This window comes from Schistocerca nitens, chromosome 4 (assembly GCF_023898315.1).
Source record: "Schistocerca nitens isolate TAMUIC-IGC-003100 chromosome 4, iqSchNite1.1, whole genome shotgun sequence".
Classification (NCBI taxonomy): domain Eukaryota; kingdom Metazoa; phylum Arthropoda; class Insecta; order Orthoptera; family Acrididae; genus Schistocerca; species Schistocerca nitens.
The window spans coordinates 68,975,550-69,003,422 of NC_064617.1; the positions used below are offsets into that span (position 1 = coordinate 68,975,550).

The window sequence follows — 27,873 nt, forward strand, 5'->3', positions numbered from 1 at the left end:
GCTCCACACTGGTCTATCCTGCGCAAGAGTTAGTCTCCCTCTACATGCATTACTTGCTCCCCCTCCCTGCATTGTCAAATATACCAATCCTCGATGACTCTGGACGTGTCCTATAATTCTATCCCTTCTTTTACTCACCTTGCGCCTTTTCTCCCCATATTCGACTCAAGCACCTCTTCATTGATTAGCCGATCTAGCTGTCTAACTTTCAACATTCTTCATAACACCTTTTCTCAAAAGGCTTCTGTTCTCTGCTTCTCTGAACTGTTTATCGTCCACGTTTCACTTCCTTACAAGGTTACACTCCAAACAAATAACCTCGACTTCGGCCATAGACGGGTTTCTACTGTCCAAGTGGCAAAACTCATCCGTTACTTTCAGTGTCTCATTTCCTAATCGAATGTTCTTACCATCCTCCTAGTTAATTAGATAACGTTCCATTTTCCCTGCTTTGCTTTTGTTTATGCTCATCGTACAACATGCTTTAAGGCTGTATCCGTGGTGCTGAAGGAAGCTCCCCAGTTATTTGCCGTCTCTGACAGAATTGCAAACAAAGTGTTTCATTTCTTCTCCACCGACGTTAATTCCTTTTCAGAATTTCTCTTTGGTTTCCGTTACTGTTTGTGCTACATAGTTCTATATAAAGGTTGAAAAACGTGAGGTTTCTCTCTTCTGAACTACTGCCTGCCTATCATGCCCTCAACTGATACAACTGGTTTCTGATTTCTGTTCAGGCTGTACATAATCTAAGTGTAGAATATAAGGGACGTGATTTTTGTACTATGTATACTTACTTTATTTACTGTCTGAATAACTGTCTCCGCAGCCGAAGCAGCTGGTGTGTACTGTTACTGCGGCCTGATGATACCGGTTCAAATTCTACTGAACAGATGAGAGAAAGAACGATTTCTGAGTGCCACACTATTCTTCAGTGTCTCATGTAGTAACGTCATTTTATATAACTGAAATTTATCCGTCAGTCGGATGGAGACGTTTAGCGCGGAGATGCCGCTGGTGCTATCGAAGTGCAATGTGTTGGCGCCGTTCGCCTTCGACATCACACCCACCACACTTCAGCGAGCTCTTCACAGACTTCTACATAGGTCCGCTAGAGACACAACACATACACACCGAGAAGAAAATGTGCCAATGTGAGTGACGGAGAAATCGTTTCTACTGAGACAGTTCAACAATCCCTCATGAGTCTTCCATTCACCTTAAGCGACTTAGGGAAACCACGAAAAACCGAAATCAGGACGGCCTAACGGGGATTACAAACGCCATTCTCCTAAATCCCGTTATATTGATCTAGCAGCATTTAATGACGTGATGGTGTGGTAGACAATAGACATATGATTCGAGTTTTGGCAGTGCGAGTGCATCATCAGACTATCAGTCTAAAACGAGGTGACGTTGCTGTCCAGCTCTCAGGAAAAGACAATATTTACTGTGGTCAGCTAAATCCACTGTCTACCCATAAGAATAATATTCGCACTTGTTTGGCACGGTTTATAGTTTTATCTACTGTCGTTATCTGTTCGTAAATGCGATAGCTCTCACACAAATTTAAGAAATCATCAGAGTCACCTCACTTAAGAGGAACGGTGTACAAAAACAAACGAGTAACATATCTAGAGTAAAAGAGATTTCACAGGAAAATAATTTTGAGGAAACAGACTACTGTAGAATTTGATCAGCTAAATATAATTTTGAAGTGATAGATTGTTGCAACACGACTTCATACTTCTGACATATGTCCTATAGTACGAGGGCAGTTCAATAAGTAATGCAACACATTTTTTTTCTGAAACAGGGGTTGTTTTATTCAGCATTGAAATACACCAGGTTATTCCCCAATCTTTTAGCTACACAACACTATTTTTCAACGTAATCTCCATTTAATGCTACGGCCTTACGCCACCTTGAAATGAGGGCCTGTATGCCTGCACGGTACCATTCCACTGGTCGATGTCGGAGCCAACGTCGTACTGCATCAATAACTTCTTCATCATCCGCGTAGTGCCTCCCACGGATTGCGTCCTTCATTGGGCCAAACATATGGAAATCCGACGGTGCGAGATCGGGGCTGTAGGGTGCATGAGGAAGAACAGTCCACTGAAGTTTTGTGAGCTCCTCTCGGGTGCGAAGACTTGTGTGAGGTCTTGCGTTGTCATGAAGAAGGAGAAGTTCGTTCAGATTTTTGTGCCTACGAACACGCTGAAGTCGTTTCTTCAATTTCTGAAGAGTAGCACAATACACTTCAGAGTTGATCGTTTGACCATGGGGAAGGACATCGAACAGAATAACCCCTTCAGCGTCCCAGAAGACTGTAACCATGACTTTACCGGCTGAGGGTATGGCTTTAAACTTTTTCTTGGTAGGGGAGTGGGTGTCGCGTTACTCCATTGATTGCCGTTTTGCTTCAGGTTCGAAGTGATGAACCCATGTTTCATCGCCTGTAACAATCTTTGACAAGAAATTGTCACCCTCAGCCACATGACGAGCAAGCAATTCCGCACAGATGGTTCTCCTTTGCTCTTTATGGTGTTCGGTTAGACAACGAGGGACCCAGCGGGAAGAAACCTTTGAATATCCCAACTGGTGAACAATTGTGACAGCACTACGCACTGAGATGTCAAGTTGAGCACTGAGTTGTTTGATGGTGATCCGTCGATCATCTCGAACGAGTGTGTTCGCACGCTCCGCCATTGCAGGAGTCACAGCTGTGCACGGCCGGCCCGCACGCGGGACATCAGACAGTCTTGCTTGACCTTGCGGCGATGATGACACACGCTTTGCCCAACGACTCACCGTGCTTTTGTCCACTGCCAGATCACCGCAGACATTCTGCAAGCGCCTATGAATATCTGAGATGCCCTGGTTTTCCGCCGAAAGAAACTCGATCACTGCCCGTTGTTTGCAACGCACATCCGTTACAGACGCAATTTTAACAGCTCCGTACAGCGCTGCCATTGTCGGAAGTCAATGAAACTATACGAGAAGAAGCGGGAATGTTTGAAAATATTCCACAAGAAATTTCCGGTTTTTTCAACGAAAATTGGCCGAGAAAAAAAATGTGTTGCATTACTTATTGAACTGCCCTCGTAAACTAGTATTCGTTTCGCTCAAACCGTGCTTGTCATCGAAATGCAACAAATACAGAACACTTATTTTATTAAAGCTATTGTGGGAATCAGACCAATTGCCTCGATTCATATACGAGGGCTGTATTAGTTGGAAACGGTTTATTTACAACATTTAGCTACGCCTTCCAACAAATCCTCCACATAGTCACCGCTTCAACTTAGACATTTGTCGTAGCGAGGTACCAACTTTCCAATACCCTCTGACAAAAGGTATCTGCCTGTGACTTCCGCCAGTTCCCTACGCTAGTCTGCAGCTCGTAGTCCGTGCCAAAATATTGTGCTCATAGCCAGCGGTTCACGTGAGCGAAGAGGTGAAAATCCGAAGGGGCCAAGTCCGGGCTGTATGGTAGTTGATCAAACGCTTCTCATCGAAAACGCTGCAGGAGCGTCTTCATTGCCCCTACGAAATGCTGCCGAGCATTGTCCTGAAGAAGGAAACCCATGACAGTTACGCAATGTGCGCCGCGTGAAATCAGATGGAATCCCTCAGCAGGCACAGCATTCTTAGCGGAAGACTCTGTTGTTGCAACCATCTTTACGTCTCACTGTGCTCTCAGAACTGAAAAGTACGACGTGACGCGATTGATGGGCTTACTAGAGATACTGTTCAACTCATCTGCGCCAGCCCTCATCAGATTTTCAGTGTGGTTTTAATTTCGCGATTGATCAGAAGTTGGAAAGAAATAGTCCTCGTAATTTTATGAATTATGAGTGCTAAAATTCCAAAGTACGTCTTTTGGTTTTGCCAACTGTAGTGTAATTTGCCTCGTTCATTTCTCAGGAGACCTTCCTTCGAGTGGGGTTTATGGAACACGGTCAGCGAATGTTGGCATGTGATCTGGTTAATGTGGTTATTGAAACTGTTGATCTGGTGGAGTGCTGAAATTTTTCTGGAAAATGAGGTATTAAGAAGCATGAGTTGCAATATTATTCTGGAGACACATTGCACGAGTGTAGAAGTCAGCCAATACAGAAAAAATGGCTCTGAGCACTATGGGACTTAACATCTATGGTCATCAGTCCCCTAGAACTTAGAACTACTTAAACCTAACTAACCTAAGGACAGCACACAACACCCAGCCATCACGAGGCAGAGAAAATCCCCGACCCCGCCGGGAATCGAACCCGGGAACCCGGGCGTGGGAAGCGAGAACGCTACCGCACGACCACGAGATGCGGGCAGCCAATACAGAGCCAAAGCAAAACTGTAGGACTTCTTCACTCACAAAATACCTTTATTTTCAATCAAGCAACTCGGTATCCATCTGCATATACTTCTGTGTCTAAAACGTGTATATCCATTTCAGTATTATTTATTTATAGTACTCACTAGGGACACAGTATAAGCCTTGTGGCTTAGATATTTCGGTGGGAAAAATCAGTCTGCATATCCAAACGTTCTGGGTTCGAGTTATAATCTGTAGGAAGGTCTTGCTTGTGCTAATAGTTTCCGTATGTGGGAAGACCAAGATGCAATATGGTTCATATTCTGCATTAAACTGTATGTCCGGTTGAAGGAAAGTAGCATCCTTCTTCTAGTTGACGACTGTTTGGAACTTTCCGTAAAACCTTCAATTTGTTAATCTCTGCAGCCTCTGTACTATATACAAACTGCTTTTTATTGCCAAGCATAAGGACTCATATATCAGAAGACGCAAAGACAACGTCTTGTTAGGAGACAAAATATTAACTCAATTTGTTTCTCCGTAGCATTCATCAGAAAGAGGGCAATATGCTAACCTCTTAGACTCGCAACTGGTACAGTGTAGACCAGAGGGCATTACATAACTAATGCAGGCGAACTAGTGTCGTGTTTTGCCGAAACTATAAACGAATCTTAAATGTGCTCGAAAATCGTAAAAGAGGGTACTTCTGTGTTAGCTGTATCAGCCAATTTTTTGACGTTATGGACGATGCTACTAAATTAAAAGGTTGTTAAATATTGAATGAGACTTTTATTCTGTCTCGTTTCTGGGTCTCGCAGAGCGAAACACAAATGTACGTATTTAGTGCCGTTTCAGAAACATTCACAACGGGACCGTCAATACAGAAGTAGTAAAATTAGGAGGCAACTTACAGGTTTATTGAAATCAAATTATCGGTCAGTTCTTTATGAATGGGTTGCACCGCTATCGCGTCTCTAGAAGATTTAAAGACGATAAGAAGGGTATACTAAGACTCTCTTGCTACAAGTAAGCAAATGAGGTAGGGAAAGAACATGTGGGAGAAGAAGCGAGAGGAAAGTGAACATATAAGAAAGGCAAAGGGCAAAGGACGCAAGAGGTTGAATGATATACGTATGTTTCCCTGTGCAACCTTCAGATTGCCTGCTATTAAAGATCGTGTAGTCAGTGTAGCGGGTGAAAAGCTTTGAAATCTTTTGCCTGCCGTACACCCCCTGACAAATGTTAAAACAGCGTCTTTTGGAAGAATTGAAAATCTGAATCAGTTGTCAATATTGACAAAATGCCGGTCTTCCAAGCTCGTGCGCAAACGTCTCATTATTTTGTTTTCGTTTCTGAAAGGTCCCAACTGTCTACGAAGCTCTATTCGAGTAATCTTTTACTGAAAAACCATCAGTCGGGAATGTCACAATGGATTCGAAGACACTAATTTCGCAGTTTTCTCTCTTATTATGTATCATGCCCTTCCTAGTCCCCCTAATAACAACACTGTTCTTTACACAGTGATGTAGTGAAGTCACTTCTAAAGAGGTGTACAGCACGCATAATGTAGAAGTATTACATGGAAGCAAATTTGTGTCTTAGTTATTTATTTAATACGATGTGGAAGTATTACATGGAAGCAAATTTGTTTCTTAGTTATAGTTAGTTAGATCCCAATTCTTCCACATATTTCATCATTTCTAGACTCTCTCTCTCTCTCTCTCTCTCTCTCTCTCTCTCTCTCTCTCTCACACACACACACACACACACACACACACACACACAACACACTCACACACACGACATTATCCCACTCACAGCAATTCACTCACTTAGCTTCACATGCAAAATCATTGATGCTTTTCGCCGACTTCACTTCAACAGCAGTTAGGTAATCGACTGCACTGAAACAACGACAACACGGAAGCAGCAACAGATTTTTCTTTATACGAAAGACGTAGTATATACACCACACATACCTTTTCACAAAATGATTGACCTGTGTCAATGTGAGTAATATATTAAGATTGGTAAGCAGTTGTTGTGGTAGGGTGTTCCATTCCTCCACAACCCAGCTGGATGACCGCTGGTGCATACGGGCGTGTTTCGAAACGTCTTCCCAATACATCCCACGCGTGGTCGCTGGGATTTAAGTTGGATGAACTGGTAGGCCAGTCCATCTCTCGCTACGACAGCTCCTCCACTTGCGCAGTTCGATGCAGTCGCGCACTGCGATCCACAAGAAATGAAGTCATGGCCGAGTGCACTCCTGAAAAGGCGCCCTTGGGGAAAGACTATTGAATGTACCGTGTATAAAGATCTGGATGTCAGTGCGACCATGCAACATTACGCCTCCCCACACCGTAACATCTAACCACCAAAACGGCCATGTTGACTATGATCCTGGATGCATTACGCGTTCTCACATCTACCCATATGAGGGTATATCCATTTTGCTGGTCCAGGTATTGTTGTGTGGGAAGGCATAATGTTATTTGGGCGTACTGAATCTTCGATCACGGTACAGTCAGTAGTCGTCGTTATTATGGCACTGTACTGCTTCCCTGTGAGCGTCGTTTCGGCGGTGCAGTCGTGCCTGATTTCATTTTTTATGAATGACAATGCACGACCGCATCTAACTGCGCAGATTCAGGAGTTCTTGGAACGAGAGGATATTCGGCGAATGGACTGACCTCTTCGTTTCTCATCTGCTTCGCATGGGATGCGTTGGGCAGACATATTGCAGCACGTCCACGTGCGCGAACGACCATCCAGCAGTTGTCAACCGCCCTGGTGGAGGACTGGAACGCCCTACCTGATGATGATGATGGTGATGTTTGGTTTGTGGGGCGCTCAACTGCGCGGTCATCAGCGCCCGTACAGAGTCCCAATTTTTACAAAGTCCAATCCAGCCACTGTCACGAATGATGATGGTGATGAAATGAGGAGGACAGAGAAAATCCCCAACCGGCCGGGAATCGAACGCGGGATCCCGTGGTCCACAGGTAGCAACGCTAGCCACTAGACCACGAGCTGCAGACACGCCCTACCTCAAGAACTCCGTACCAACCTTGTAGCCCAGCAGGTGGGCACGTCGCAGAGTGTGCAGTGCAGTCCGTGGTAATCACACACGTTATTAAGAACCACGGCTTGCCTTTTGTAACCTGCAGGGGACAACTATGAATCGCGGTGCCTTCAGGGTAATTCTTCTCTTTGAATAAAACTGTCATTTCTGTTCGTCTCATTGCGATTTCGTTCAGTTACCTTCTGTATTGTACTGTAGCAGTCCTGTGTATCTGCGGCCCAAGTTTCATCGACCTACGAGGTGCGGCTAGAAAAAAACCGGACTGATGCTGGAAAAAACATTTACTTACAATTATTTACAATTTCATGTTATCTCCTTCAATGTACTCTCCTCCTCGGTCTCTACACCGCTCCATACGAATTTTCCACTGTTCATAGCAATGCTGCAGATCATTTTCGGTAAGTCCATACATTACTTCCGTCGCTTTTTCTTTTACTGCTTCAACAGTCTCAAATCTAGTTCCTTTCATAGCTGACTTGACTTTAGGGAAAAGAAAAAAGTCACAGGGGGCCAAATCAGGTGAGTAGGGTGGATGATCTAAGATGGGAATGTTGTGTTTTGCAAAAACGTCTTCACTGACAACGCACTGTGAGCTGGGGCATTGTCTTGGTGAAGGATCCATGACTTTTTTCTCCACAAATCGTTCCGTTTTCTCCGTACTCGCTCACCTAGGGTAGCCAGGACGCTAATGTAGTAATGCTGATTCACTGTTTGTCCCTCTGGTACCCAATTAATGTGCACAATCCCTTTGATGTCAAAAAAAACAATCATCATTGCCTTGAATTTCGATTTTGACATTCGTGCTTTTTTTTGTCGTGGAGAACCAGGAGTTTTCCAATGCATCGATTGGCGTTTAGTTTCGGGATCGTAAGTAAAAAACCACGATTCATCGCAAGTAATAACATTTTGTAAGAAGGTGGGATCACTTTCAATGTTTTCCAGGATGTCAGAACAAATCATTCTTCGGCGTTCCTTCTGTTCAATTGTGAGACACTTTGGAACCATTTTTGAACACACTTTGTTCATGTTGAAACTTTCATGAAGAATCTGCCTAACACTTTCCTTGTCAACTCCTGTTAACTCAGACACTGCTCTGATTGTTAAACGGCGATCTTGTCGAACAAGTTTACCGATTTTTTCAATGTTTGCATCAGTTTTTGCTGACAATGGTCTGCCAGTGCGAGTGTCATCACTGTAGTCTTCGCGGCCATCTTTAAATCGTTTAAACCACTCAAACACTTGTGTTCGCGATAAACAATCATCGCCGTACACTTGTAACATTACAAACGTTTCACTTGCAGATTTTCCTAGTTTGAAACAAAATTTGATGTTAACACGCTGTTCTTTCTGTACACTCAACATTTTCCGACGCACAGACAAAACGTCAACTACTTAAAACAGACGCCACGGGCAGACTGAGTGCAGGAGGCAGATGAAACTCGAGCAGTAGGCGGAGCGAGAGTCACGTGACAGGCCACGCGACTTTCAGCCTTATTGCATTCGTTTTATTGTTTCACCAGTACTAGTCCGGTTTTTTTCTAGCCACACCTCGTATGTTACATAGCAATGACACATCATGTGAAAGTTACTTTCGTCCTTCAGTTTTGCTCACCATTGCATGTTTCCGACTACGATCCGTCTGTCGGAGGGGACGTTACATTACGCCGTCTTGAGTCTGTGGATTGGAGTAGACTTCGTGCCCTATTCCGTTTCTTTCCGTAATCATTCATGACAGTTCTTGATTCAACTGCATGCCACAGAATGTCTGTTATGTCCCAAGATCACTCGAATAAATGAGGAACTACACTAAAACATAAATCTAGGATGAGAAAGAAATGTGTGAGGAAGACGTCCAGCCGGCCGCTGTGACCGAGCGGCTCTAGGCGCTTCCGTCCGGAACCACGCGGCTGCTGCAGTCACAGGTTCGAACCCTGCCTCGGGCATGGATGTGTTTGATGTCCTTAGGTTAGACTGATGACCTCAGATGTTAAGTCCCATAGTGCTTAGAGCCATTTGAACCATTTTTCCAAGACCTCCACTACATATCTCAGCAGCACAGTTATTACCGCTAGGTAATCTACAACGGATTCAAATAACAACAACAACAACAACAATAAATAATAATAATAATAGTAGTAGTATGAATAATAATAATAATAATCACATTCATAAGAATGTTGTGACAATGTGACGTGCCAGTTCTATAAACGACACCCATGTGCTGGCTCCAGGTGACAATAATGCACCGCATATACGAGGTGCGGCTAGAAAAAAACCGGACTGATGCTGGAAAAAACATTTACTTACAATTATTTACAATTTCATGTTATCTCCTTCAATGTACTCTCCTCCTCGGTCTCTACACCGCTCCATACGAATTTTCCACTGTTCATAGCAATGCTGCAGATCATTTTCGGTAAGTCCATACATTACTTCCGTCGCTTTTTCTTTTACTGCTTCAACAGTCTCAAATCTAGTTCCTTTCAAAGCTGACTTGACTTTAGGGAAAAGAAAAAAGTCACAGGGGGCCAAATCAGGTGAGTAGGGTGGATGATCTAAGATGGGAATGTTGTGTTTTGCCAAAAACGTCTTCACTGACAACGCACTGTGAGCTGGGGCATTGTCTTGGTGAAGGATCCATGACTTTTTTCTCCACAAATCGTTCCGTTTTCTCCGTACTCGCTCACCTAGGGTAGCCAGGACGCTAATGTAGTAATGCTGATTCACTGTTTGTCCCTCTGGTACCCAATCAATGTGCACAATCCCTTTGACGTCAAAAAAACAATCATCATTGCCTTGAATTTCGATTTTGACATTCGTGCTTTTTTTTGTCGTGGAGAACCAGGAGTTTTCCAATGCATCGATTGGCGTTTAGTTTCGGGATCGTAAGTAAAAAACCACGATTCATCGCAAGTAATAACATTTTGTAAGCAGGTGGGATCACTTTCAACGTTTTCCAGTATGTCAGAACAAATCATTCTTCGGCGTTCCTTCTGTTCAATTGTGAGACACTTTGGAACCATTTTTGAACACACTTTGTTCATGTTGAAACTTTCATGAAGAATCTGCCTAACACTTTCCTTGTCAACTCCTGTTAACTCAGACACTGCTCTGATTGTTAAACGGCGATCTTGTCGAACAAGTTTACCGATTTTTTCAATGTTTGCATCAGCTTTTGCTGACAATGGTCTGCCAGTGCGAGTGTCATCACTGGTGTCTTCGCGGCCATCTTTAAATCGTTTAAACCACTCAAACACTTGTGTTCGCGATAAACAATCATCGCCGTACACTTGTTGTAACATTACAAACGTTTCACTTGCAGATTTTCCTACTTTGAAACAAAATTTGATGTTAACACGCTGTTCTTTCTGTACACTCAACATTTTCCGACGCACAGACAAAACGTCAACTACTTAAAACAGACGCCACGGGCAGACTGAGTGCAGGAGGCAGATGAAACTCGAGCAGTAGGCGGAGCGAGAGTCACGTGACAGGCCACGCGACTTTCAGCCTCATTGCATTCGTTTTATTGTTTCACCAGTACTAGTCCGGTTTTTTTCTAGCCACACCTCGTACAACCAAACTACGAGTGAAGTACGATGTAGCAAAAGCACATGTCAGGCTAAGGCTCATAGGAAGAAACCTAAGTAAATGTAAGTTATCTATGGAAGTAGTAGTTTACGGAAGATTTGATCTACCGATTCTTGAGTATTGCTCATCAGTTTGCGAGACTGACCAGGTTTTTCCAAAAGAATATAAGAAATATCCAACGAATAGCGGCGTGTATCATCACAGCCTCATTTATTAAATGCGGCAGTTGCTAAGATACTCAGAATCTTCAGAGATGGACGCTACGAAAGAGGTATTGTGCATCAGGAAGAAGTTTGAAATTCCGAGAGCGTACGTTATAAGAAGAGTTGACCAACATATTACAAAGGAGGACACGTTTTAAATTTACGGGCTTCCAGCCGCGTCAAGTGGTTAATATGCCACGAGCTTTCGAGCCAGTACTCCTTGGCCGTTGTCAAGTGGAATGACTGCTGATGGGCCAATGGTAAGTCCTTAAATAGTCTCGCTGCCCGCTGTGACGTCACTGGTGTTCGCAAAATCGTCATATATGGGAATACGTACACACTGCGTTTGACGTGACCACTTCAAGATCGCGATCCATGGATCCCACGCTGCGATAAGCTGCAGACCGCCATATCTATTAAGGCTGTTGTCAGTGATTTTTATTTCGGTATCTTCTTTAATTAGATAGTCCCAGAAGCCCTGAGATTTCGTCAAATTTGAGCCGGTGGCAGTTTTCTAGAGCAAGCTCAGCTAAAACGGATTTTTCGGAGTAGCGTAGAAGATAAAATCTCTCGTGGTCCTTCTTCCGTTGTTCCACAGGGCACACTCTTTGTCTGACGCAAGACTGGCAACACTAGCAAGGTATATTGTAGACTGCAGATGTTCCGAGACCTACCGCATGTTTAACTGGTCTCAATAATCGCTAGGTTCTCGACGAAGGTCTGAAGATCGATAGGATTTTGTGTCGTTGCAGCAGACGGCTTATCTCGTGCGACACGGAGAAACGGAACGGCAAAAAAGGAAATTTCTGCTCCTGTTTCTCGTCGTTGGTCTTATTGTCATCTTTACTTAAGATTACTTCACTAAAAATGGCCAAGGAGTGCTTGGTTCGAAGATCGTTGTGTTTTAATCACTTGACGCGTCTGGAAGGTCGGGAACATTCAGTCGATGTTACTGCCGCGAGAAACTACTTTCTTAGGATATGACTCTCTCCTCACAAGCAGTCGCAGACGTACGAAAATAAAAGGGCATGCACAAAAATTTGTGGAAAGAACTCTTGTACGCGGCAATGTTCTCGTGTCCACAAGTTTCCTCATTGCGCAAGTAGTCTGCTGTGGATCTCCTTCTTTGACAGGGAGCTTGCGGTGCGTTTATTATGATGAGATGGTGACAGGAAAAGAAAACGCAAAAGCGACTACAGGTAAAGAAGTATCTACACTCCTGGAAATTGAAATAAGAACACCGTGAATTCATTGTCCCAGGAAGGGGAAACTTTATTGACACATTCCTGGGGTCAGATACATCACATGATCACACTGACAGAACCACAGGCACATAGACACAGGCAGCAGAGCATGCACAATGTCGGCACTAGTACAGTGTATATCCACCTTTCGCAGCAATGCAGGCTGCTATTCTCCCATGGAGACGATCGTAGAGATGCTGGATGTAGTCCTGTGGAACGGCTTGCCATGCCATTTCCACCTGGCGCCTCAGTTGGACCAGCGTTCGTGCTGGACGTGCAGACCGCGTGAGACGACGCTTCATCCAGTCCCAAACATGCTCAATGGGGGACAGATCCGGAGATCTTGCTGGCCAGGGTAGTTGACTTACACCTTCTAGAGCACGTTGGGTGGCACGGGATACATGCGGACGTGCATTGTCCTGTTGGAACAGCAAGTTCCCTTGCCGGTCTAGGAATGGTAGAACGATGGGTTCGATGACGGTTTGGATGTACCGTGCACTATTCAGTGTCCCCTCGACGATCACCAGTGGTGTACGGCCAGTGTAGGAGATCGCTCCCCACACCATGATGCCGGGTGTTGGCCCTGTGTGCCTCGGTCGTATGCAGTCCTGATTGTGGCACTCACCTGTACGGCGCCAAGGCATCAAGGCACCAAGGCACCAAGGCAGAAGCGACTCTCATCGCTGAAGACGACACGTCTCCATTCGTCCCTCCATTCATGCCTGTCGCGACACCACTGGAGGCGGGCTGCACGATGTTGGGGCGTGAGCGGAAGACGGCCTAACGGTGTGCGGGACGTAGCCCAGCTTCATGGAGACGGTTGCGAATGGTCCTCGCCGATACCCCAGGAGCAACAGTGTCGCTAATTTGCTGGGAAGTGGCGGTGCGGTCCCCTACGGCACTGCGTAGGATCCTACGGTCTTGGCGTGCATCCGTGCGTCGCTGCGGTCCGGTCCCAGGTCGACGGGCACGTGCACCTTCCGCCCACCACTGGCGACAACATCGATGTACTGTGGAGACCTCACGCCCCACGTGTTGAGCAATTCGGCGGTACGTCCACCCCGCCTCCCTCATGCCCACTATACGCCCTCGCTCAAAGTCCGTCAACTGCACATACGGTTCACGTCCACGCTGTCGCGGCATGCTACCAGTGTTAAAGACTGCGATGGAGCTCCGTATGCCACGGCAAACTGGCTGACACTGACGGCGGCGGTGCACAAATGCTGCGCAGCTAGCGCCATTCGACGGCCAACACCGCGGTTCCTGGTGTGTCCGCTGTGCCGTGCGTGTGATCATTGCTTGTACAGCCCTCTCGCAGTGTCCGGAGCAAGTATGGTGGGTCTGACACACCGGTGTCAATGTGTTCTTTTTTCCATTTCCAGGAGTGTAAATAACAGAGGTACGAGAAACAGAAAGTGACTGCAACATTTTGTTTGCAAATTTCAGATGGAGGTCACACCAAGAATTTAGATTTTCTGCTTGGGAAACTGCAGCGATAAGGCAGGAAATAACATTTCATTAGCTGGTAACCGCCTATTTATATACGAGTTTCAACTATTTATTTCGCATTTAAAAATGAAGCATTTCTGTTATTATTCCTGAAACTGAGAAATTCTTAGGGGATGTTCTTAATCTTTATATGAAGATTAATTAACGTCCAGTGCGTTATACAACTTTAATCATGGAAGATTAGGCTACATGTAGGTTCACATCTTCAGACTCGACTAATTTTGGAAATTCATGGACCCCAGAATCTAGTAGAACAAAGGTTGTGTTTTTCAATTTTGTAGTTTTTGTATCATCAATGTCCTTCGTTTCTGTTTTAGCAGTTTGTTGACGAGTTATACATATATCATCATTTCTATTGCACAAATGTCACGCTTCTTAGTTGTTGCGCAATTAAGCCGCATACCATGAATATTCGTCCACAGTTTTCATATACAGTTTTTAAAAATTTCTGGTTTATTTTTCTCCGTTTTCCTACTTCCAATCTTATGATATCTCTGTCTGTATAGTAAGATAATCGGAGACTTTTTGTCTGATATCTGACACTCAGGACATCGCGCCTCAAATTTTTACTCCAATAGTCTTTAAAAGTGGCATTCCATACGACTTTTCTTTGTCGATAATCATCTATAGATTTAAGTGCGCTTCATTAGCAGCACAACAGACATATTTGCTCACAAATCGCTTCACAGATTAATCTCAACACACTGTAAATCGTACACGGGCCCCTTCTTCCTATCGTCTGCGAAAAAGCGCGAACATTCCCACCGAAGGTGGAAAGCAATGCACTTTACGCACGGCCTCAATTTCCGGGGAGTTACGCAAATATAAATGCGTATGTTCTGTTGCACTGCTGGGAATTTATGCGCATGCGCAAAGTTGAACACAGAGGCATCGCACCTTTACAGAGAGACTGCAGCTCACACTGAGGCTTGTTGCTCCTGCTTCATGAAACAGGGAAGGGGCGAATGATACCGCCCGCCACACACCGTGTTTTGCGGAGTGCAGACGTAGAATGCTGTAGGCGCAGTCCCAGGACCCAGCAGCCAGCACCCGACACTGTAGACCGGCGCGGCTGGCGGCCAGCGCCCCAAATTTGGCCGCGTCTATTTCCGTCCCCAGCGGCGCTTCCCAGCCCTGCCTAGCCACAGCACACCTCGCCGCCGTTCCTTTTGTCATCTCGCAATCGCCACCCTGCTTTTATATCTAATTCTGTTGGCAGAAATCAAAGGTCGTCTTCGCATCAAACGGTTTTTAAAGTGTATGCGTTGCTGAGATACGTAGTCACTACAGTTCTTTTCCGTTCGATTGGCAACGTGTTGATCTATTAATGAACCATACTATTAGATCAGATTAAGTGTCTCCTTTCTCCTCATAACTCTTACTTGTTTCTCCTCTCATATTGCTACTCATAAACCTCCATCTGCACTTTCATCAACCTCTACAGTCACTTGTCCTCGATCAGACTGACAGTTCTAGTCCTCAGAATTCATCTTGCTCTTAGATACCTTTCTCATATTCCTCCTCCTTCTTCCCCTGTTATGTCTTACATTTCTCCTTCTTCTTCCTCCTCCCCTTCTCCTCCTTCCCTTTTATCCCAACCACACTTCAACGCCAGTGGTGCGAGCGCGAGTTTCCGCAGTCGTTGTCACCTACAGTGTAACTTTCCCGTTGTGTGACCTCGTCGACATCTTGTTTCCCGGACGAACGTTTCGACTATTGTCGCAAGTGGCCTTCAGCAGGTTGCTGAATTTACTATTAGGCCAGTGCCGCGTTCCGATTTATATGGTGTAATTTCGTGCCACTTGCAGAGCCAGTTTGTCAAAAACTGCAAGCAATATAAAACGCCGCGCCTCCGTACTTCTACAATCCGACCCAACGACCTTTTTGACAAACCGACTTTACATTGTATAAGAGGTGAACGTGGTACTTGCCAGGTAGTAAATACGTCACCCCGATTAAGTATACTTGAATCAGTGGCCGAAACGTTGTTCCGTAAGGCAATAGGGTAATTAGATCACATTGACGGAAAAGTTTTACTAAATGTCATTGCCAGTTTTTTGCGAGTGACACTTTTCTCCCAAATCTTCGTTTGTTGGTGTTCCTACAGTTCGCACTTCTGCTTTAGTTTAGCAACCAGAAGGAGAGAAATACTCCCATACTCCCACTGCTTCCGTACGCTATCATTTAAGATTAGGCTACATCAAGCTCTGTGACAGAGCAGTGAACATGTATAACAGCCTTGTGACATGTATGAATTTTCGACGTCAGGTCCCATCAAGAGTCACCGTCTTCTGGGTGGGAATCACAGCCTCGAAAAATTTGAAGAAAGACACCGTTCCATCGGGCTGTATTATAAAACAGTACTTTATTAAGCACTATTAGTTTCGAGCGTAGCTAGTCGTGCTTAGAGTACTGTTTTACAATATAGCCCGATGGGACGTTGTCTTTCTTCAAATCCCATCATGACATTTTTCTTGGCGAGACGGCAGTTATATGGTCCATTCAGAGACATGGGAACGCAAGTAGCGCCTTTTATTTCTAAATGAGATATTAATGGCCAGGAGAGAGATGTGATAACAACATGCTACCTCCCACCCTTTCCCCACTTTCGAATGACGCTTCCTTAGGAAAAGGATGAAGCAAACTATTGGTGGTGGTGGTGGTGGTTAGTGTTTAACGTCCCGTCGACAACGAGGTCATTAGAGACGGAGCGCAAGCTCTGGTTAGGGAAGGATTGGGAAGGAAATCGGCCGTGCCCTTTCAAAGGAACCATCCCGGCATTTGCCTGAAACGATTTAGGGAAATCACGGAAAACCTAAATCAGGATGGCTGGAGACGGGATTGAACCGTCGTCCTCCCGAATGCGAGTCCAGTGTGCTAACCACTGCGCCACCTCGCTCGGTGAAGCAAACTATTGGTCAGGTTACATTAGATGAACTCTTTGTTCCGTACACCCACATTGAGGAGATCCTCCTGGATGTGGGACACCTCAGCAGAATGCCCTGTATAGGGTTAACGAAAAGGTACGGTCAAAATTTCAGGAAACGCATAGAAACCGAATGTACCAGCAGTACATTAAACGTTTTCTAACGCAAAATATTCAAAATACGCTCTTGGTTACATCTGGTTAGAGTGCACAGTAAGTAATAGTTCTTAGGCTCATCGCCAGTGTTTGGTGTTCCAGTTGAACGCAGGAAGTGCTGACATGTGCCTCACTTCATTGCTTGTGTTGACATGCTACTGCTACCCACCACAATATTATTGCACTTGGCCTACCATGGCCGTTATCTGAATCATACGGTGTTGCTACAGTAAACAAGTACAGCGGTGATTAAGAAAATTGCGTCGCACTGTGAGTGCTTACAGGACACTTGTGCATATACTACCAAGTGGTTCATCGTGTACTCGTTAAATACCACGATGAAAACCCACGATTAACGAACCGAGGCGCCCTTACTGCCAGGTTTAAGAATATTGTGGTCAACTAATAACTTCCTCGCTCTACTAGTATCAACCACGTAGCAACGGCTGTTTAGTGTTCATCACGGACTTGGTTTCCTGTAGAGTGGAATGGAAGTGCACTCAAATGCAAAGATGGCGTATGCCCATTTGCTGTACCGATTAGTAGATAATAATGACATGGGGTCAGCGTTGGTACCGGGAGAGATTTCTAGAATGATGGTGTCCCGAAAGGAAATGGTTTCAAGCGATTGATTGTAGTCTTAGGGAGCATTCAGTGCGAAGGCGTGTTGAAGCTAGTATGCTTGCTAATGGATGGCATTTTTAACATTTCATTTACGAATGAGTTTCATACTGTGCGGATACGCTCTTTCCCTGTACGTTTTCCACTATAAATTTGTAGAAACTTCGCTGTAACATGGAAATTGAGGATTTCTCGACCCACATCCATACAACGTATTTTCTTCCTCTGCGCCTGCGGAATGTTTTCTTAAAGTTTGGTCGTACCTTTTTATTACACCCTGTTGAATGACAGCATCGGGGAATTACTCTCTTCAGATAGCTGACTGCGTAGCACCTAATAAGTATGAGAACACAGGCTTTCTCGACTAATGCAGTACAGCTACCACTGAAATAACCATGAAAACAATTCAAATGATAATTTGAGAGCTTTCGATGCACTCACATTTATCTTCCAGTAAAGTTCCACTCGTATATATTTCACTGCCCTGATTTATACGTTTTAAGTTGCTGTGATAACTCAAAGAGGTGGCTTAGCAGCTGAGGCATCAGACATATTCGTGTAGACAGAAATTGCCGTCCTCGTTTAGGTTTCCATTGGTTTCTGCAAGTCATTCCAGGCGAAAGCCGCGATGGTTCCGTTAAACCGACCGCGGCAGACTCATGCCGTTGCACTTCGTCTCTAATGATTTAGTTCTCCATGACATGTTGAACTGGAACTACCGGTATCCTCAATACAATGATTTACAGTTGAAACAGCCAACATGGCACTGCAATGTCTATCTGTATATTTACCAATAATGCACTTCACTCCGCCATTTATTTATCTTGTTATGAAGAGCTTTTCAGGAGGGACAGTAAATATTTGGGTGCGTAACAATATGGAAAAAACATGAGATATCAAACTCCCTCGGAGGACTTGCAAGTATATGTACTGCCACCTCTTGTGATATCAAACTTTATAGGCCTGCTGCCTGTAAGTAAACTTCTCTCGAAGCCCTTTATTTAGAGGGAACCTTGACATAAAAGTGTAGATATTCGCTCAGTCCACTCTTCACAAAGTAACATTGCTTTACAAAATTTTCAGAGTAATTTAATTTCTTGAAAATCTAATAATAGTCACTGAAAAAATGAGAGACTAGCAGAAATACAATGCCAGGAAAAAAATAGTACATCCTTTTAGAGGTTTCCAGTTAGCTCAAGATTTATTGTTGCAACAAGTAATATAGAGTACATGAAATGATTACATTTTCATTTCAATAGCACAAGCGGTTCTGAGGTACCAGGTATCGACCCATGCTGAAACATCCATATTACTATGTGGTGTTGCATCCACAGGCGGCAACGCTGGTGCTGACTATGGCATCCAGTCGATTGTACTGATGGCGAATACTGTCCTGAGATACGTTATGCCACGCCTGCTCGAACTGTTCACGTAGTTCTGTAAAACTTGGTTGACGAGTCGCACAAGTCACTTATCATCCCATCATGTGCTCGATTGGAAACGAGTCTCGAGATCATGCTGGCTAGGAAAGTCGGTACGCAACTTGCAGAGCACGTTGACTTTCATTTCACGAGCAGTGCTTTGGCGAGCATTCTCCTGTTAGAATAATCCATCACCTTCCTGTTGCAAGGGCAGCAAAAGAACGGGTCTAACAACATCCTGCGTGTGCCGAGCGCCGGCTAGAGTCCCCTCCAGAAAAAAACAAAGATGAACGAGAGCTGTAGTTATCGCACCCCAAGGTCTCCGGTGGGGCCAGTGTGTCCGAGTGCACTCTTCCATCTTCCAAGTGATCCTCTGGCAGCATCAGTCGAACCACAAACGTTAATGATGTGGCGTGAGTGGGAAACGGGCTAGAGGTGTGCTTAACCATAGTCCCACTGCTAATCACTGGTTCGCAACAGCTCATGTTGACATGTTTGGGCTCACCTGTGCTGTGCTAGCTGTACGATCTGCGACTGCCGCCTTTACATTACAACGATCCTGGCAGGCGTCTATGCTACGTGGACGTCCAGAATCTCGTCTGTGGGTCTATGTCCACGGGACCACTGATAACTTGTGTGGTAATTCTCCGAAGGCACCATCCCGCATTATTGCACAATTGCCTGGTTGCTTCACACATTTGCACCACACTAAGCCTTCTGCGAGCATTCCCTAGTAATGGATAGACACAGATAGAGCTCTGGTGATTATCCCGCTACGCTATCCATCGGAGGGCGACGTTGAAACCATGATAAGTACGTCAGCTATCCCTCAAGTGGCAAGTGCTGCCACCGAATCAAAATCGATGTAGTATTTCCAAGTGTACTAATCTCCTGGCAGTGTAGTTAAGACAACTAAGAAAATTATTGTTGGTAGACAGTTTCAAACCCATGACAGTTAGTAATTAAATCTGTCCTTTCCCAGAGCCATGGTCGATTTGCTGGCAATAGTCTAAATTAAAACTTTGGTATTTACGATGTTTTTGATAGTATCATCTCCATTAGAAATGTAAACAGTTGCAAACAAGGTCTAACTTGCGAAAGAAGCTGGGGGTTGTCTATACTACAACATATTTCATTGTCACTAAATTCTGTGTTCACAAGCTTCGTAGTATATGTTTGAGTGTTCCTTAATTAGAATCAAAGGAAGCAACTGCATAACATTTTAATGGCAGGTTGGTAGAAAAGTGCACACCAATTGAAAACATATGTTATTAACAAGGAGTGCAAATCGCCATATTCCAGTAAATTCATTTAAACGTGACATATCATAACACAGTCGTTACACCTGGTCGTAATTTTTTTCATAGACTACTCAACTATGATCTGCATTCAGTAAAACAGAAACTTTCCCTTTGAATATTGAATAAGTTTCCGGTGAAGTCCCAAAAAGTTCCAACCCTCTATGCAGACATGTGTAGTCCTATGGCATGTCGGTAATTGGAATGAGACACAATTCATCAACCACCTTTTGATAGGCTTTTAAGGGCGCCAGACTTAATTTTACCTGAGAAGATAATGACCCCACCTAGCAGTAAACAGAAAAGAGAAAACACAAGTCAAAGAACAAGGAAAATGATGACATACCCACCACTCATCACATCAGTTATAGCTGTGGAAGGAATAAAAGTGCTTGGATTCAGCACTGTGCTTGTATGTGACTGTTCCACGAAACTTGGCAGTCCATCGATTCAGCTGATGATATCGTATTTATGTGCAATATTTAAGCATATGTTGGTGACAATGACGCAAATGCTGAAAAGTGTGCTAGTTGAAGTGTAACTACCGTAGATATGACGGTATAAAGCACATTATCGCGAAGTTAAGCACACAGGTCACAGACTTAGGTATGCTATAACCAAATTTGGTAGCTCGACCACATCGTTCGCAGAATTTCAACTTCAACCTTTTTGAAATTCTTAGACATTCTTCATCATTGGTTAGTTGAACAATGTATAGATTTCTTACATGCGTGTTATGTTTTTGATAGAGCACCGTTTTGTTTGGATTACTCATTCACAAGCATTAATATCGGTACCACAAAGTTAGATAAGTGTACCGTACTCATTCTGTTCCAGATTCTGAGTGCTGAATTTTATGGTTCATGGTGTACTTGTACTCTGTTATCAGTGTCTACTGTAACTCATTAGTGCATGACACTTGTTCCCTTGATCCATGTACCCAGTGGCAGTTTTCCTGTGTCCATGCTGCTGTCTCTGCCATATGATGTATGATAAGCAGAGGTATATGTATGGGCAGTGGTGTCTGCACAGTGAGTAAGTGGTTCTGGATGCTTGGTTGTCACCAACCGTTGCTGTGCAGCATTAATTTGGTAAGTGATCTGCTCCACAGTGGTTGTCTATCAGCTGTCATAATGCAGCCTTTCATCAACACACTGTTGACTGTGGCAGTGAATTGAGATAACCACAGTACACTATTGGCACAAAGATACAGAAAAAGCACTTAGCCTGCACAACCGTTGAGATTGCTTGCCCATGCATCAAGAACCTACACTCTGATTGCAATCATGTTCACGAAACAGGTATCACATATCTTGCCCATCCTGTTGTTAACTGTCATGTTGGTATGTATGAGGCTTGACAACAGCTCACTCACATGATACACGATTACTTCACATTCCATTGTGATGTGAGAGCTCTCTCTACAGCACTGCAGCTGTCTGTAATTCATTTGTTTATGAGTACATATGAGGGAGAGGTGAGGGCTGCCACTAGTTACAGTACATAAATCAGATGCAAACTCATTTCCTGGTATCTTTCAGTGTAAATCCACATTCTAATCCCTATGACTTAAAAAAAGAGTGAAACCAGCTGTATGTTATTAGGAAACATTGATATATGTAAATTTCACTCTGTTCTTAAAGCTTGTTGGAAATTGTTACGTTACAATAGTTATTATTGTCCTCAATAACTTAAAGATTGACCAGCAGGCTTTCTTATGACAGTCATGGTCCCATACCAAAGAACACAAATGTAAACGAATGCAAGATGCGGAACACAGGCCTCTCATACTGCCAAAGCCTTGACTGATATAATGCTGGGACGAATGGAAAGAAAAGAAATCATATAAAATGATTTAAATGCAGTGAAATACCATAATCTGATCACTGTGGATGAAATCCACGAAAGGTAATGATATCAGTGCAAACTGTTTATGTATGCTGAACCTGCAGTGTAACAAATATGTTGAAAAAAGTATATTCATGCCATCAACTGTACTATTGTTTGATTGTTCTCCACTGGTTTTAGTTACTACAACCATCTCCACAGGTTAAAAACATTGTATACATCAAGAGATCAAAAATACATTTTCATCAAATGTGATACAACCAAATGTAAAACACAGGTTACTGTCATAATAGTCTTCCTGAATATAGACCACATAAGCATGTTGTGCATTGGCACAATTACAGTTATGAACAATTGTTGATAACTCCACAAGTATTTTCTCACACATCATATTCAAGAAAGGACCAATGAAGGTAGCATGCTAGTATGGCACTTAACTTTTATTCAGGAGGATGGTGATTCAAAACCGCATCCAGCTGTCAAGATTTATTTTTTTTTTTTTTTAATCTCTTGAGGTGAATATTGGGATGCTTCCTTTGATTTCCTTCCTCATGCTTCCCCAGTCTGAGCTTGTGCTCACTACTAACACTTTTGTCAACAGGGCATTAAAGCCTAATCTTCTGTCTTCCTGTTTATGAAAGACAATGCACTAAATTCTGTAATGTTGCTGAAATTCAGCAAATTCTTATATCTAATGCACAGCAATTTGATTTATACATTAATGTACTTGTGGATTGTATTTTCAGGAATAGGATGATTGACACTATACAAAGACCACCCATAGCATACTGTCACTGATGAGTCAATACAAAGTTTCCATCTTCATATTAATTATTATCTTTTGAAAAGGTAATGTTAATCAGTTAGTGCACATCGTACATGATTTCCAAAACTTCAGCACTGATTTAGTAGACTTTATTAACATGTACACAGAAAAACTAGAAAGAACAGTGATCATAATGTCTTAGTTATCTTATTATTAGAACATGGTTCAAATGAGCATCATCTGAAACCACTGTAACAGAAATTCTGTGGTAGAAATGGTGATTTTTGTCATTTATTATACTGGTGACGAAAATTAAAGCAACAAACAGAAATTTTGCAAGTTTGTGTTTATTTTTACCACAAAAAATATAAACAGGTGATAGTAAAGCAGAAAAAATGTAAAGAATACAGAACATAATCAACTGCAGGATGCATAATGGTAGATAAAAATGCTCTTAATTTTTTTCAAACATAACAGATTTGCCCACACATTCTGACAACTGGTTAATGTGCTCAGTATGGGATGTGACTACCTCTGGCCCCAATACAGGCCTGAAACAATGGCACATGCTGTAAATGATGTCCTCAATCTCATGTTGAGGTAATAACACCCATTCATCCTACATAGCTGCTCACAAGTCTTGGAGAGTGGTTGGTGGATGCTGACATGATGCAACCCATCTCCCTAGTGCATACCAGACATGCTCTATGGGATTCAAATTGGGAGAGCGAGCAGGCCACGCCATGTGTGCAGTGTCTTCTGTTTCCAAAAAAACATCAACCACCTGTGTTCTATGAGGTCAAGCATTATTGTCCATCAATACAAAGTCTGGGCCCACAGCATATCACAACCACCATGCATGAGATCCCAATATCTCATGGTACTTGACAGCAGTTAAATTTTGCTGATTCACCCATACAAGTGGTCTACATAATCCCTGCCTGCACCATTAGAGATCCTCCTTGATATCAGTCTCTTTCTACAATGTTTGTATCCCAGAACCATGTTTCACATCACTCCAGATGTGAATCCATGAAGAATCATTCTCCGGACCAAATTGGGACTCATCTGTGAAAAGAACATTGGCCTGCTGTTCAACTGTCGAGGTTGCGTGTTGACTGCTCCAATCTATAGACACTTCCTTCTGTGAAGACATGCCAGAGGTAAACAGACAGCAGGTCTCCAACAATAAAGGCCAGTCTGCTGAAGCCTTCTATATACCATTTGCCTCAATACATCAACTCCATGGGATGCTGTGAGGACAGATGCCAGTTGCAGTGCAGTACTAAGGCGGTACCCTCATGCCCTTACAGCCAAATAACAGTCCACTCCTTCTGATATCACTCCTGGTCTCCGAGATACAGTTTCAGTCTCTATAAACCGTCTCCTCATCTGAGGAACAACAGAACGATTCACATTAAGTCATCGGGCCACATCAGTTTACAACTCTCCTGCTTCTATTCTTCCTGCAGCCCTCCACAGCAGAGTGTCTGTAGGCATCTTGCCTGTGCCATACTGCACAGCTGTGCCCATGTGCAAAGTGATTGTGGATGTGGGACTACACTGCAAACACTATCCCACTTGGTATGTGCCCTGACATCATTGCTGGAATGGTTGTCCATTGATTGGAATGCCATCTTACATGCAGAACACTAATGTAATGATATCTATTGACATTTTGAATGATTATATCATGAATTGGACACAGGATGGGGAAATAGCAGTTTGTTGCTTTAATTTTGGACACAAGTGTATACCAGACACAATAATTCAGCATTAGATCTCTCAATTCTTTCAGACATACTAACTTTTTTAACCAAATATGTATTTTCTATTAACCACTATGCTAGAAGATAATTGTTTATTTCATTCAGCATGTTAATTTATAATGTAAATTTCTCTTCTTTAATCAATGTTGTTGCAATTGTTTTAGGTTTAGGAAGAAAAGTCACGTGATCAAACATGGCGGACGATGAGGTGAGGTGAGTTACAAACAATTCTTGTATTCCCAAAGGACTTGCAGGCCATGGGTAATAAAATCAGTTTTTGTTTATTTTTGTTAGCAAGTACAAACTCCAATGGGCCCTACTTTACAAATTGAAACCTTTCTTGCTAATTTCTTCTATGAGGCATACATATTTGTGTCTTATGTGTGTTAACAATAGTTGTGCATATGTACAGATCCATATAATTCAACTTCATTAAGTTTTATATAATGAAATATAGGAGCTTCTATTTTCCAATAATTACATGTTTTCATCAAACAAAAATAAATTGGTTCTCTAATCTTTTTTTTTTCATGGTATCATCTGCTGTGTACAACAAAATTAATGATGGACATCGTCTCGTTGGTGCATTCATCTGTGCAGTGAAACAAGATACAAAATGAAACAAAGGTACAGTATTTGTGTGCCCTTTGCATGTTGCCTTTACTAAACTACACTTATGACAACTACCAGTATTGGTGAAAGCAAAGAATTTACTGTTATTTCACCATTAGGCCTATTTCTTTTCATAAATTTCAGTTATTGTCAGCAATACACAATGAAACATTTTAAAGAAATAGCTTCTTTCAGATTTCACCTTTCAACAACAAAATCATATATTAACAACATAAATTATTACATATGGCATATCAGAGCCAAAAAATGGTAGATGTAACATCATGTTACATAGCTCTTCAATGATGATTTCTCTATAATCATAATTCCTGTTGTTTGAAACATAATGTTTTTCACAACACTCTTGTAAATCTGAAATGATTTACTATTTCTCAATATGTTTTTCCCATAATATCAGACAACAATAGTGGATTTTCACAGATCAGAAATTTTTGTCAAGTATGTGTAAAATATATTCATGCTACTGATAGCAATCTTATAGGTCCTACAGAACCACATGAAGAACTGGTGAACTTTCAAGAAAGACAGTAAGCCACATTATGAAACATATACGTAACAAAATAACACACTACATGTTTGCCATGTAACTGTTTTTGTCTTTCAGATATGCAAAATGTAACTGTTCATTTATTAAAGACAATGTGTAGAGACACATGATGCAGCTTTTAGTAAATTTCAGGTCACATATTTCAATTTAGTTTGGTATACAAAGAAATTGTAAGGTAATGTGTTATAATGCCACTAGAGGTTCTGCCATTTTTGAAGAAAAATGTGAGAGCTTTGCTTGTAAGTTTGTGAAGACTTTCATCATATATTATTCATCCAGTGAATTTTCTGTTAATAAGAAAATACAGGCATGCATCATGTGACTCAGGGTTAATTTTTCTTTTGAAATGTTTATTTTGATTCATTTAAGTACACTCACTCCTCTTAAGTATGCTCTCCAATTTTGCATTGCTAATTTTGCTAAAACAGTAAAGAAATATTAAATTAAATTTATATCTTGCATATAAATTGGCTCATCTGCCAGTCCAGTCTTTAAATAAGATAAGGCTTGCTGTGATGTATTATAAACACAACATAAGCTAAATTACTGTACATTAAAATATATGTGTCTCACTCCTTTTTATCTTTCCTGACATCCATTTCAATCTAAGAACTTTTGTAAATAGTTCTTCTTTATTTATTATGCTCTGTCATGAACTGACAATTTAACTAACTATTTTCTCACGTGATATATTAAATTCTTTGGTAATGGAAAGGACCTCTTAAATACAGTAACTGAAATATGTTTGCATTTGTTGGTAATACCTAACTGCATCAGTTAATCTTTTGTATGCACGAAGACTTGTTAACTGAAAAGCAATATTTTCAAATTTCTATCAGATAATTATCATTGGAATCAAACTTCAAATCTTCTAATTTTTTGTATATGTTGAAATGATTGGAGAACAGAACTCATTTCAGAAATTTCAGTTGTGTTGTCTTTGTATCTTATAATGCAAACCACCTTTACTGACTAGCTTTTCTTTTTCCTTTCAGAGAAAGCGTCTCGAGGAGGCATGTACAGAATTTGGGACCATGAGGATGAAGCTTTTCCTTTGGATCTTACTATCATTACTAACAAACGAAATACCAGAACAAAATATGAATAATCCATTTGATAAGTCAATCAAAAGCTTCCTAGCCTAAGTACTTTTAGAAACTCCAGCACTATTAGTCCAGCAACTAAAAATTATTCTACAACATATCAATAGCATGCAGAATGCTCAAAGATGGAACAAATAAATAAATTTTATGTTAGATCCTTCATATTAATAATTTTCCTTATGTGCCGGTAGTGCATATACTTTTCATGGATCCTTTATCTTCTGCCATTGTGGTAACATATCCCACAATGTAACTGCAGAAGCAATTATATTCCTGAAAATAAGTATGAAGTGAATGTGACCAAAATATTTAAAAGTATATCCACTGCTGTGAGTAATGCATCTGTGGAAAATTGCTTATAAAGAAGTAATATAGGTTATATTCCATCTTTTGCAGCTGTACCAAGTCTTTTTTAGACCATAAGTGCTTCACTGTATTCCAAAGCATCTTCAGTGGTCAGATTTTTTGCTTCCTGCTGCATTCTTAATGTATGTTCTTCCATACACTAAGAAGCAAAACATCTGATCACTGAAGATAATTTGAAATAAAGCGAAACATGTATGGTATAAAAAAGACTTTTATTACAGCCACTAAGGATGAAATATATACAACCATATAGCTTGTGTGAATGCAATTCCAAAAAAGATACTTAAAAACAAAAAGAAAACTTTTAATGAGCATCAAAAGCCAGGAACTTTAGTATTACAGCCATTAGTTGAACAATAAGTTTTATTCTCTTACTTTCTGTGCTGAGGAAGTGTACCTGAACGGATCTTTTTTTATACAAATAGAAATGCATTTTTCTCAAATTCTTAGTTCTAAAAAAACTTAGAACTGTATC

The 27,873-nt window shown here is 42.2% G+C and overlaps 1 protein-coding gene across 4 annotated transcripts in view; it reads left to right on the top strand.

The window, feature by feature from the left end:
• Positions 1-27,873, top strand: part of LOC126251499 (troponin I) — a 148,421-nt gene that overhangs the window by 16,491 nt on the left and 104,057 nt on the right. For 3 of the 4 annotated variants that reach the window (XM_049951973.1, XM_049951972.1, XM_049951971.1), the window contains exons 2-3: positions 24,914-24,957; positions 26,925-26,942. In XM_049951973.1, the coding sequence (XP_049807930.1) occupies positions 24,943-24,957; positions 26,925-26,942 (33 nt within the window). In that variant the 5' untranslated portion in view covers positions 24,914-24,942. The remainder of the gene's footprint in view (positions 1-24,913; positions 24,958-26,924; positions 26,943-27,873) is intronic. The other variant, XM_049951974.1, reaches the window with a different exon arrangement.